The sequence below is a fragment of the Eublepharis macularius genome, chromosome 8 (genome assembly GCF_028583425.1).
Source record: "Eublepharis macularius isolate TG4126 chromosome 8, MPM_Emac_v1.0, whole genome shotgun sequence".
Taxonomy (NCBI): domain Eukaryota; kingdom Metazoa; phylum Chordata; class Lepidosauria; order Squamata; family Eublepharidae; genus Eublepharis; species Eublepharis macularius.
The window spans coordinates 89,800,290-89,814,210 of record NC_072797.1 but is presented as its reverse complement, the minus strand read 5'-3'; the positions used below and the strand labels follow the sequence as shown (position 1 = coordinate 89,814,210).

Sequence of the window (13,921 nt, the reverse complement as noted above, 5' to 3'; positions counted from 1 at the left end):
TCCTTTGCTTTTCCAGATTTCTGATTAGCGGTGAGGATTGTTCTCACCACTTACGTGGAACTCCAAGAATGGTGGGCTTACCACTTGGTAAATTAAAATAAAGAGGAATCTTGCAGCTCTTTAAAGACAGACAATTTTACTGTAGTTTAAGCCTTCATGGGCTAAAGACCCAGCTTATCAGATGTAACTTGTCTAAGATGTAACGTCTAATAATACAGATATAAAACGTCTAATAAGGGGGGAGAATGCTGGACTACGACAGGGGAAACCCAGGTTCACACCCCTGCTTGCCATGAAACTTTTCTGGGTGGGGCCACTCTCTCTCAACCTAACCAACGAGAAAGGGGTATCATGCGGATAAAATGGGAAGCGCCATATACACTTCCCTAAGCTTCTTGGAGGGATAAAAATGTACTAAGCTATGTCCTACCAAAGCCATTAGAATCAATGGGCTTAGAAGGGAGTAACTCTGGTCTATACTGTAAATCAGTTAGTCTTTGAGGTGCCTCAAAAGTCCTTTCTGGTTTTACTGCCTCAGACTTACACAGTTACCCCACCAGTAAACAGGACTAAAGAAAAAACTGGCTATCGTAACTGTAAAAAGGTCTCTTGTTCCATATCATCCTCACTGTAACCCTCTGAAATATCTTAAGCTCTGAGGCAGCAACTTGACCAAGGCCACCAAGTGAGCTGCATAGCTGAGCAACAATTTTAGCATCATGTTGATGCAATTAAATAAGTCTAATTGTGACAAGAATAAAGGGCCTTTGAGCTCGCACTGAGCAACAGGGCTGTTTTTCTACTGTCTGGGTGGGGGGCTCATTTTTAAAAAGTTAAGAACAAGGCTTAAGTCTGTCATTGGTGTATTTAGTACTTCTATAGAAAACTCCACTGACAGTACAGAAATGCATTCTAGCATTTATCCACAACCAATGAAAATGAACATAATTCTCTCCAGGCTCAGAGAATAACATTTTCAATAGGAGCCTGCCCATAAGCACCAAGAATGGCTCTCAAAGTCACTTAGAGGAATGATTAAATTGTTCCCAAGCTTATTAACTATATAAGAGGTAGCCATTTGTCTGGCATAGCCAGTATTTGCACATTACCACATGTTAAGTTCAGGATATAGCTAAACAAGATGCAAATCCTGCTATTTCTCAGTGTCTTTCATTTTATTTATAAGCAGTGGCAGGAGGGGTGCTGATTTGGACTGGGGCCATGGGACTGGTTCAGGGGAATTTTAATCCTTCCCTCCAAGGCAGACAGAAGTTGCCTCTTTTTTTCTTCCTGCTAGGCAACTGAGAATGTAACTTCTGTTATCCCTGATGCAGCATGGCCCCAATCCAAAATGGTTTCCCTTGCTGTTGCTTTTTAAAAGATTGACAATACGGAAAGATTGGAGCATCATTGTGCCCTCAGATAGTGGTGAAGGGTAAGGTAAAGGGTGAAGTTCCCCATTCAACAGATGTCCGGGGTAAGGGTCTTAGATGGAGGTGGTTAATTTCTAAAGAGATCCTTCGCCATCCAAACCAATATGCCACTCTTCCACATACACACACCTTTAATTCCTTCAGCAGTTCTGTACTTGAGTTCTCAACTCCCCAAAGCCTCTTCTCCACATTCCATTGCTTCCATTCAGAAACCCTTTGGTACGTATTCCTTCCCAAATACAACTATTTTAAACACCAAGTTACCTCATCTACACCAGTGTCTTTTTCAGTGGTCAGACTCCACTACTTATTCTACTTCTCTCCCTGAATTTTTATGCAATTGACTAATTCTATCATACCTTTCAAGGAAGTGTACTACACTCTCCACACTCTTTACGCCTGCACTGCTAATTTAAAGGGAATGGTTGGAGGGTCATGTAATACCTGTTGTTGCTGATGAAGCATGTTTTCTGCCCATTCAGCTTATAAGATACATCTTCCATGGCATTCGAGGAAACCTGATACTTGAATATGCATCCAAACTCATTAAGTTAGCTGAAATATTTGTTTAAAATTCCTGTTACAACAGGAAGTTGGCAACCCTTGGGAAACAAATGCCTTAACTGTCTCCATTTCTTTACAGCCAAGTCTTCAATCACTCCTATATTGCATGAAAAGATCAAGGAAAGGAAATAGAAATAGTAAGCTGCAACAGGTTACACATGAAGGGCTGCTTGTATTTCAGCAATAAGGAAACTACTCCTTTGCCATTCATTTCTTTTTTTCTGATCTGCTTAAAGTTTAATGCAGCTTAGCAAGAAGAAGCGTTCCAAAAAGATTCCAATCACTACAAAATCATGAATACACATATCAGAAATGAATGCACATCAAGGAGCACTAGGCCATTTCCTGATATAACAGGTTAACTCCAGACAGAGTATCCAGGTATTTGAACAAATGGTTACCTGTCAGTGGTAGCAGACCTACAGCAATCTACCACCTTGCTAGACAAGAGAATGATATAAGCTGCTTTGCGTCCCCATTGGGGAGAAAGGCAGGATATAAATGAAGTAAAATAAAATTGGCCAGCAACTCTTTTCTAGCAAAAACTATTATTAAAAAGTTACCCAATGACCTGAGAAGCTGCTCTCTAGCTCCTTTTTGTGCCCTTGTAACCTTCTCTACGCTACACACCAATTTCAGTTAACTGTAGCTGAAAATTTCAAAATTCCTTCTGAAACAACATGCTGAGGAATGATACTACTTGTTAAAGGGATTACAGTACCAATCATTTGTTAAGGTAACTGGGGTAGATTTCTGCAGCATTGCTGGGTGGTAACAGCAGAGCAATAAGTTGCAATATATAAAAAGGATAAACTGAATATTAATACAGAAAAATCCACAGAAACAAATTAAGAATATAATATCAATTTGGCTCGTTGGAAAAAAATTAAAGAGTATAACAAAGAAAAAAACCAACAGATTGTCACCAAGGTTGTGCGGAACAGCTAGTACGACTACAACCCTCCCGGTGTTGATGCTAAGCAGTCCAAGAGCAATGCTATGATTACTCATTTGAAGATGATTATTTCCATAACATTTCAAAATGGGAAGAAGAAATGTGTTTGAAATAATGTGAAATAACTTGTGCACGTTATTACATTGCACAGGCACCACTTATTTAGATCTAGGATGTATTTGATATCTTCTGGGCCCAGCAAATTTGCCTTGTGGAAATCTATCTACGACCCTCCCTGAAAGAGCAACCAGTCTGGAAAAAGGAGGAGGGCTGATCAGAAAAACCGTGCTTGGCTTAAAGAGCTGCCAACATGACTAAGAAACCTTTGCTGAATAGGTACACTCTTGTTTCCTTCTCTCTCTTGCCCCCCCTCTTTCCTGAACAGCAACATCTCATTGTTTGCGAGCACAATTTCTTGTTTTCCATGTCAGGTGTGCGATGCAAGAAGGGGAGGGATGTGAGAATAATAATTCCTCACCTTAAAGGACTTTCATTGTCAGCAGTTATTAGGTTTCAGCAGTCAGACCTAAGCTTGTTCAGACCTAAGCTTGTTATTACTCTTCACAGGAGAGAGAATCTCTTCTTGCTGAGATTGCCATGACTGCTACAAAAGTGGCATTTGAACATCAAAGCATTCTAAGGCCATCGTATTTTATAAGGCAAGACCCATATCACATTGATCATATATGAAGTCCATAACTAGATCAATCTTACCAGAAATTGAGGAAATACATTTTTCTTCATATTAGGTAAATCAGGACCAGAGAAAACATTTTAGAAAATGATTCTATTGGGTTTTGATGGCCAAGGATAGAGTAGTATGAGGACAGAGTTCAATATTTAGAAATGTAGAGAAGGAAGGAATCCCCCAAGGGTCATCTAGTCCTACTTCCTCCACAATGTGGGAAATCACAGCTATCTCCCCCCCCCACCCCACCTTCCCAGTGACCCCTGTTCTATGCCCAAAATAAGGCAAAAAACCTGCAGGATCCTCAGCCAATCTGGCCTGGAGGAAAATTCCTTCTTGATCCCAAAGTGCAATTGGCATTATCCTGGTCATGTAAGCAAGGGCCAAGAGAGCCAGGCGCTGGTTCATCCCTTCATGCCTTCCCGATCTGTGTACATTCATCTTGAGTCATAGAATCATCATTGCTGTCAGGTGGCCATCTAGCCTCTTCTTAAATACCTCTAAGGAAGGAGAGCCCACCACCTCTCCAGGAAGTCTGTTCCACTGAAGAACCACTCTGTCAGGAAGTTCTTAATGTTCAGCCCAAAACTGCTTTTTTGTTTTATTGTATTAGTTCTGGTTAGACTCTCTGGGGCAACAGAAAACAACTCTGGTCTATCCTGTATGTGACAACCCTTCAAATACTTGAAGAGAGATATTGTATCAATTCTCAGTCACCTCCTCTCCAGGCTAAACATACCTAGCTCTTTCAACCTTTCCTCATAGGACATGGTCTCCAGAACCTTCACCATCTTTGTTGCCTTCCTTTGGTCACAGTCCAGCTTATCAACATCCTTCTTATACTGTAGTGCCCCAAATGGAACAGAGTACTCCAAGTGAAGTCTAACCGGAGCAGAGTAAATGGATACCATCTGGGCACTACAGCTGATAAGGCCTAAAATCGCATTTGCCTTTTTAGCTAACACACCACACTGCTGATTCATGTCCAGTGTAAGACTCCTAGTTCCTTTTGTTTGTTTTATTATTTTAGCACCTTGCTGCCCATCCTGACTTTTACAATGGAGTCAGCTTTAAAAAAAAATTTTAACAAAAATCCTGGCTCAAAATATAATTTCTTTTTTTAAAACCTAAGGCATGGTTCATTTCTAACTCACTTTATGCTTACTAATAGATACACTTTCCTCAGCAACAACAGCAACAAGTACGCTTACTAAAGGAGTAGAACAATTAGCACAGGAAGGGATTTTGAGCATATGTGAAATTAGTACACTGGAGAATAATGAAAGCAAATGCCCTTGAACATGTCTATGATGCAGCCATATTTGGAATACTGTGTCCAGTTCGGACTATATCATAGAAGTAGAAGAGATCAGAAGAGGACAATGAAAGTAATCATGGGTGGGAATGTTCCCCAAAAAAGGCTCAGGCTTTTCAGCTCAGAAAGATGAATAAAGGGGAATGGGACAGAGGCTTATAAAATTCAGCATCACATGGGAAGGTACTGTGGTCCTCCATTTCAAATAGAATTCCAGAACACCCAATTCAGCTGATGTGCCATAGATTTGGTGGTGGTGGGAAGCTCCCATCAAGTCATAGCTGACCTATAGCGCCCCCTGCTGGGATTTTCAAGACTAACAGAGGTAGTTTGTAATTGCCTGCCTCTGCAACTTTGGTGTTCCCATCCAACTACTAATCAAGGCTGACCCTGCTTAGCTTCCAAGATTTGACAAGATTGGATTTGCCTAGGCTAACCAGGTCAGGGATAGCCAAAAGGAAATTATTGGTCACACAAAATATAACTAAATTGTGGAATTTGCTACAACAGGATATAGTGATATCTGCTAACATATAACATAGATAGATTTGGGGTTTTTTTTAAGGATAAGAAGATAGATCCATCAATGGCTATTCATCAGTATAGCAAATACAGCCTTCATGTTCAGAGGCAATATACCTCTGAATGCCAGTTAGTGGGAGGGGCAACAAGGGATGGAGGCTTTACCCTCTGTTCCTCTGCTTATGAGGAACCTTGTGGGTCATCTGGTCAGCTAATGTGGGGGACATGATGCTGAACTAGATGGATCCACTATAGCAGCACCCTTTGAATGTGACATTTGGAGCTCTCTAACATAAAGTCTTCCATAGTCTAAAAGAGAAAATATATGCATTAACCCTTCTAAGATTAACATTTCTAATGAAAATGTAATGAAAGATGGCCAGTTAAATAATTTTTTTGAAAACTTATGTGGAACATTGGATTATGAGGTTAGAAAGTATGACAACCAGAACAAGTTTAGTGACTTTGGGACATGCAGGGATAGAAAAGTAAAATATTTTGAGTGGCAACTTTAAAAGCAAGAACATTTGTTGAAAAAAAAAGTAATATATGTTCCTTCCAAGATGCTGCTAACTGCAAAGAAGTGATTCAGGGGGAAATCGCTCTGTACCAAAATGTGATCCAGAGGAAAGCCACTCAGTACCAACAGGTTTACAGAAGTCAAAGTGTATTGGCACAAGTTAGAAAGCAGAAAAAGAACATTACAAGAAGGATTCTGAGCCCTGCTTCTTTTGGTCTCTGATCCCCTTCACCCGCTTCTTTTTCTGAGAACTTGACTACCAGGTGGGTTTTTGCAGAGCCTTATATAAATATTTCAACTCTAATAGCTTTAAACATACACTGCTAATCATTCACTTTGGAGTCTGGATGATCTTAAAATTCATTCAAACTTTACTCTCACAATGAAGTTTGAAAGTTTGTGTTGGGATTTTATAAGTTTATAGTTTACTTGCAACAGTCTTAAAGAGTGTAATATCTTCTGACACTGTGTTCCCTAGTATTCCACCAGACATTACATAAAACAGACTGGATTCTAATATAAATACTGACAATTCCTTGAGAGGCAATAATTTTCAAAAAGCTTAAACAACAAAAATAAAAGTGTCTTTATTGCAACAATCATGAACATCTATTTTAAGTCATTTGAAGTATTCACCTTATTTGGCTAATACTGTTTGACATATTCAAACTCCTGAGCAAGAAAGAAAAAGAGAGAGGGGGAGATAATGGCTGCTTTCCTCAATATGCTTCTCTACTGAAGTCATCTTAGTGTAAAAGTCAACAACTGGTAGCCCCAGGGTCAAAGCTAGCTTTTGATGGGTATCACCTGCCTCTCAAGAACTCAGCCAGTGGTAACAGGGCAGGGGTGGGGTAAGCAGCTCCAGTGACAGGACTTGTTCATAAGCCCTCCTGCATGGGAAAGGAGGAAGTGGAGGTTTTGGCCCGCCAGCCTGCACAGTCTTCTTAAACCCTTGCGCTGACAGATCAGTTGCTGAACAGTGCCTTACTAAGACCGTCCCAAACTGCGTGTCTCAAGTACTACAATCTTAGACTAGTCCTTCTGCAGTCTGTGGAAATAACTGCAAGCTTACACTTAATTCCGTAACAGTCCTTTACACTTAAGCAGGGCTAGCCTGCCTTTGAGGATGAAATTCCCCACACTCTTTTGTGTGTAAGATGATGCTATGTATCCCTCTATCAATTAACTCAAAGAAGCACTAGTTCTGTACTCCCACTATCATGCCTATTAGAACCTCTTCTTCCCAAGTAATTAGGAATTTACAGAATATCCTCATAGTCCCATGGAAACAACTCCAGGACTCATGCATAATGAGCAGAATGCTGTTAAGGGCAAAAGAGCAGCTTCATACACTACAAAGAAGCAAAAGGGGAAGAAGCTCGAGTATGTTAACTCTTTTCAGGTATATCGTACCTCCTTCCTTCTATGAAATACATTTACTGTTTCCTCATTCCCACTTGGAGTTCAGCCATCTCACTATAAGGGAAGAAGAGAGCCTCCTCCTTTGTATGGCACACCACAAGCATAAGAAACTGCTACACAATTCACTTAGGGAGGGACTATGGCTCCGTGGTTGAGCACAAGTTGGAACACAACACGAAGCCTTCGTAGTTCATCCTGACATCCCTGGTCAAAAGTATCTCAGGTAGAAGGTTTGGGGAAAGACCTTCTCTGCCAACGATCATGAAAAGCTGCTGCCAGTCATAGCAGACCATACTAAGCTAGCAGGACCAATGCTACAAGGCAGCATCTGTGCATCAAGCAAACCCCCCACAAGTGATCCTCAATAATATACATCTGCAGCCTAGTTAGGTTGTAAGTGCTGTGGTAAAAAAAACCCAACTTCATTAAGGCATTCTGAGCAAAAACCTCCTTAATTTCATCTTAATACAGAAGGCATGTTGCATGGTTACTCAGACTGCAGACACAATTCACTGGGAACACCTCCAATATATGTTCTGTTGAAAAGAATGGGAATTGCAGAAGCTTTTCCATTCATCTGAAGGAGGCTTACACTCAAGATGTTCCTATGTATAATGTGTCAATGCAGAGATCTGGAAACAAACATGGATGTTATAATTTCCAGTGCATGTATGCCATACTTTCCATAACAGTGTTGGCCACTCCACTCTGTAGAGTAGAATGTTCAACTATTACTTATCTAATAAACTTATAGAGCATACCATTTCCTACCCAGATTATTTCTATTACATACTGTCTTCAGTTTAAACACACAATATTACCCAATGTTTGCTTTTGTGGTCCATGTACCAGCAGGCTAAAATGAATGGGAACCAACTTAAATGGAGTGCTTGCTTGTTTTAATTACTTCCCTTCATTCCCCAGTGTAATCTGGAAACAAATGAGCATCTTACGTTTTTTAAACTAGGCGTCATATTAAGATTTAATAACCTGCATAAATAAGAAAATTGGACAGGCTACAATGGCTAACATTGTAATCATGACAAGACTGACACTTTTTCATTGAAGGCAATGGTCTTAAGTGTAACTTTGCTTAAGATAGTACTGCAAGAGTAATAGGAAAATAACCTAGAAAATAAAAATCCAGAGAACTTCATCTAACCCTGACATTAGAAAAAAGTGGGGATCTTCTTCCCATAGAATAATACTATACTAACAAAAAAAGACATCACAGCAGAAGAACACCAAGTAGTTATTTTGTAAACCATATTTTTATTTTCCCAAGAGCCATATATTATATTATGCATTCAGTCACAGAGGAATTGCCACTGCAATAATCAGAAAGTTGTGGGCATTAAACTGTCAGGAAAGTAGGTGGTAAGAGATAGGACCATCAATCTTGGAGGACAGATTATGTAAACCAGCCACAAAAAGAAGACTTCAGACCTAAATCCACTTGCATGCCTGTAAACCCAATCACAGTCAACTAGAGTTAACATACACATAGGTGGTGCAGGACTATAGCCTTTAAAAGCTGGAACCAGAATGTTAGCATGTGATTAAGAGTGATGGCTAGCCTACTGTAAACTAAGAACTGAATGAATTGATTGTACAGGCTCCACTGAAAGAGTCTAAATAAAAAGCACAGAGTACTTTCTAAAAACTAGTCATAACTGTAACATATTAATCAGCTTCTGGCAATGGACTGCAAGGCCTTCATGAGCACACTGCCATCTGGATATCAATCCTCTTCATATATGAGTTCCCAATTTCACACACGGATAATCTGACACATCCCCATTGAAGGTCGTATCCCCAGGATGTTTTTATATATCCTGCAACACATGTCATTAAAAACAAACAGAATCTGTTCATGACCCCCTGACTTCAACCAATACCTGCCATTCATACAGGAAGGCTTGTGGTTGCTATAGGATACCTAAACAATTACAAAATCTTCCTAACCCCTCATGTCCTTTTCCACCCTGTGTGTTAGCCATTGTGCTTTGCAAAACCCACATTTAGCTCTGGCATTCTTATTATTTGGAGGAGGCCTACATTATTAACTAGACACTGTAGATAATTCAGAATTAAGGCATAGGCCTTACAGCACCTGATCTGTTGCAATAGTCATTGCAAGAATACACATCAAGGTTTTCTCTCCTTAAACTCATTCGTACCAAAGATAATTTATCTTTAAAAAATCTTAGAGCTTCTTTCTATTAAGGCTAGCATAACATTTATTGTTTTAATCCGCAAAAGTATAATCTAAGCTCTCACATCTTCACCCTTCAGGAAGAATGGACAGTTTCTTATTTGGACTGAGGTGCCTGAGTGTGGGGGCTTTTGTGATACAGTAGAGGTTACTGCACACACATACAACCACTCTGCAATGGATGGAGCCCTCCATGTTGTCATTTATGAGTTGAACCAGTTAGTAAATATAATTGTAATAAATACAGATGAACTTCACTGTTATCACCAAAGTTAACACCAGAATGCCACTTCAGTGGAACAAATAGACAAAGTAGGGCTGCACAGTTACTTTGAAGTAAGTTAATGCAATATACTTCTCAGTAAACATCATCAGACAATTTTTGAAAGCATACAGTATTCCAATGCATTCCAGAGCATTTCTATTCACATCAAATACAAAATCCAGAAACTGCTAAGAAATCATAAACACACAGTCACAGAAACCCCCCCACATCTGCTTAGCAAAGTTAGATTGCAAAAGTAAATTTTAGATATTTAGTTTATTCCTAACGTGAAGCAACCATTTCTTCCCTACTGATTAAAACTACAGGACATAATCAAAAGACTGTTTTTTTTAAAAAAAACAAAACTCTTCTATACTTCGTTTTAAAATCCATTTGTGCCTTAAAAGAATAAAAGGCAACACCCTCACCCCCCATTAACAGAGTCCCCACCCAGGGAGACCAGTAATCTGCTTTGCAAACATTCCAACATGCGTTCCAGTCTGCGCTTCACATTTCCATTTTTTTTACCTTGAGACAATTTTTTTCCCCTCAAAGCTGAAAGCTATCCAAAAAAACAGGACCACACACAAGCACAGCCCTACCGAGCTGTGCCGATCACGTTCCTCCTGTTCCTGCTGCTGAGGGACACACACACACACACACACAAAATGGCGAAGGGGGTGGACTACTTTCCAGACAGACTTTTCTTTCATGCACTTGAGAGGAAATAAATAGTCAACTCCCAACTACCCCCCTGCCCTGACACCATGATCTCCTTCTCACAGGACACACAGACAGAGACAGAGGGAGATTGTGTACCCCTCAAAACAAGTCCACCACAACGGGCCACCCTTCTTTTCACCCCACACCACAGCCCTCCTCCTCTCCCTCCAGTTGCACCTCACAAACACATTGCTCTCCAGAATGGATTACAGCTCTCAGTATACTTCACCTGGCCTCCAGCCAAAGCTGCAGAAAAACCAACCATTCCTCCTTGATGAAAGGAGGACTTTCTAAGAAAAAAAATGTAAAACAAAAGCTGAAAATTATCTCTCCCCCCCTGCTCCCTCCCCCACCCCAAGCAATAAGGATCAGGATCAAATCTTACCTTCTACCCAGAGCTCCTCCACGTTGGTTTCGAGATTAGCTGCTCTTAATCCCACAGCAAAAGCTCCGAATATCAGAAGGCCAACCACCAAAAATTTCCCGCAGTTTTTTTGAATGTAACAGCCCAGTTTAAACAACAGTCTTTGAAACTTTGCTCGCAGCCACAATGGTGCTTTTCTTCCAGTAGCCTTTCCCTGAAATGCAAGGAAAGTTTGATAAATCAAGGGTCTGTGGTAGTGTGTGTGCTGTTGCATGTGGTTTTGTGAGAACTATCCCAAATGAAAGCACAAACACCCTCTAGAGATAACCATTCACAAGCACTACAGCTTACATCGGATCACAGCAGTGACAGTAACATGGCAGACCTGGGCACTGGGTAGGCATCTCTGCACATTGTGTCCCTCAGTCCCCACACACCCTCCCAGGTACTCAGTAAGGAACTCTGTGGAACACGTCTTTTTGCAAATGGCTCTCCTATTCATAAATCAAGGCTGTGGGACTACATCACAGCTGGAGCTCTGGATAAATGAGACAGACAGTACCCATTCCCTTATTGAATTAACGTCTCCTTAGCCAATGCTCCCTATTGATTCCATTTGCAAAATAAAATATTTCTAGTTAATAGGGTCCGACGCTCCAAAATCCGAACATGCAGATCTAAACGCAACCTGTCAAGCAACGTTTCGGGGGACAGAGAATGCCCCCCTTTTTGCTCTGGAAGACTGCCAGAAGAAAGTACTTGTCACCTTGACCTCCCCTATCTCTAGAGCCCCCCCCCCAAGTAAAATGCACGACCTCACGTGGTCAGCAACGCAGTTAACATCATCTGTTTAATACTTATTCATTTCAAAAGGGTTGGGAGGCAATGTGCGATCGGAATTAGGAAGCAGAGCAGCCATCTGCAAGTTACGACAATATTTGTGAACGGAAGAGGGCAGCCACATGGATTTCTTGCTTTCTCCTAAAGCTTTTTTAAAAAAAATCCTTCTCTGCTCACTGAAACGATACGATCACCGAAGGAAAGCAAAGCTGTTTACTTTGAGTATTTTCTACTCTCAGCAAATCTAACGACTGGGAGCTCTCTTTTTCCAGCCTGGAGACTTTCCTGGAGGGATAGGATTCTGAAGGGATGTTCGCTCGGAATCGGAGCAGGGGAGAGTGAAGGAAGCAATCTGTTTACAACTTTCACTCTCCTCTCTGCAGCTGGAGGTGAAACGTTACCTTGGGAAGGCACCGCGCTTAGAGGGAGCAGAGGCTGCGGTGTGGCTTGAGATGTGTGGAAAGGGGAGGGGGGGAGGATGAATGAAGCATTACAGAATTGGGCAGAAATCAAAATTTTTACAAGAGTTGGGCAGAAATCAAAGCTGAAGGGAATGAGGGGAGGATACTCAGGGATCACCAGTGGGGACAGGAGAAATGAACACAAAGCAAAAGAGTGCAGCCATCCCGGGTCAGTTTAACTATAGGACAGGAAAGCACAGACGCGGAGAGAGCAAAAGAAGTTTGTCCCGGCCAGGAGGAAGGAGGGCTGCCTCAACACCGCTAAAGAGCCGCGGCCATCCACACGCAACCCCTCCACGCAAGCCTCACTTTCTCCCAGCATTTTACTGGCGATCCTGCCCCTTCCCACCGCCTCCTCTCCCCTCCCAATACGCCCTGCCTGAAAGAAAAAGAAATCGCGGCGAGGAAGCGAGAGCTCGACCAGGCACCTTCGCTATCTGCTCCAAGGCGAACCCCGCATCGCAGTAGCTCGGGCGCTGCAGATATTCCAGATCAGGCGGCGCGACGCGTCTGTTCCCGCCGGTCCTTCTCCGCCTCCTGCCGCCGCTTCTGCCCGGCCGATCTGGCTCCCTGCAGCCGCCTCCTTCGCCGCCGCTGTTCTCCGGCTCCGAGGCATTAACAGCTGAGGCCATGTTGCCGCCGCAGAGCCGGAGCTGCTGTTGTTTTGGCGACCCAGGGAGTGGGTCCGCCGTGGCTCCCCCCAGCGCGCTGGGGCTGCTGTTTCGGGGCGATCCAGGGGGACCGGGGGACGTCTGGCTGGGAGGCGATTCTCTGTTGCTGCTGCTGCTGACAGACCACTTCATACCGCGTTGGCTGCTCCTGCTGCGGCTGCTGCGGCTGCTCCCGGCGAGTCAGACCTTGAGCCTTCCATTGCAACATTTCGCGAGGATCTGGAGGTCTCTGCCGCTGCCGCGTCCCACATCCAGTATGCGTGAGCGAGCGGGGCCGGGGCAGCTCAGCGGGCTCGCCTTCCCCCCACCGTTTCTCCTCCGGCTGGAATCGCTCTCCAGACCCCTCAGCCTTCGGCCGCTTGAAGAAAAGCCAGGCTCCCCCCGGTCGGTCTCTCTTCTCGCCGAGCCGAGCGAAGGAGGGCTGGAGACTGAGAGCCTTGATCTCAGTGCTGCTGCTCCGTCTCGGCGTGCTGTACCATTCTGTCTGGGTGCGGAGCTGTCTCTACAGGCTCCCCTCTCGCTGCGTGTGTCTCTCGCTCTTTCTTCCTCGGCGTGTATGCAGCAGCAAGCAGCAGCTCCCTTGCTTCAATAGATGAGATGAAGGGGGGGGGGAGGAACTCTCTCCATTTGGATAAAGAGGAGGAGGAGGGGTGAAAGGGAGAGAGGGGAGAGAGAGGGAAAAAAGAGCTGAAATCCCGCCCCTGGGGCTGTCAGATGGCTTGGGTTTCTGGGCTGCGATTGGCTCAAAGAGGGCAGAAATTACTCAGCAAACATGACTATTATTAGCTGCTTAGCAACAGCTCACCAAAGTAGAGAGACCACCCAGGCAGGCAAGCCTTGTGTGTGCATCTCCAACTTCAGGGGAGCCTTAAAGAGATCCAGCCTTCTTTGCATGCAGTACTTCCATTAAGGAATGCTTCTCTCTTTTCCCCCACCCCTCCTTTCTCTTTTCCCCCTTCTTTT

At 43.0% G+C, this 13,921-nt stretch overlaps 1 protein-coding gene across 1 annotated transcript in view; it reads right to left on the bottom strand.

Annotated features, from left to right (window-relative positions):
• Window positions 1-13,487, bottom strand: part of PTCH1 (patched 1) — a 103,820-nt gene extending 90,333 nt beyond the window's left edge. The window contains exons 1-2 of the mRNA XM_054987010.1: window positions 12,716-13,487; window positions 11,008-11,200 (exon numbers count right to left, since the gene is read on the bottom strand). Of these exons, the coding sequence (XP_054842985.1) occupies window positions 11,008-11,200; window positions 12,716-13,090 (568 nt within the window). The 5' untranslated portion in view covers window positions 13,091-13,487. The remainder of the gene's footprint in view (window positions 1-11,007; window positions 11,201-12,715) is intronic.
• Between the last annotated feature and the right edge of the window lie 434 nt (window positions 13,488-13,921).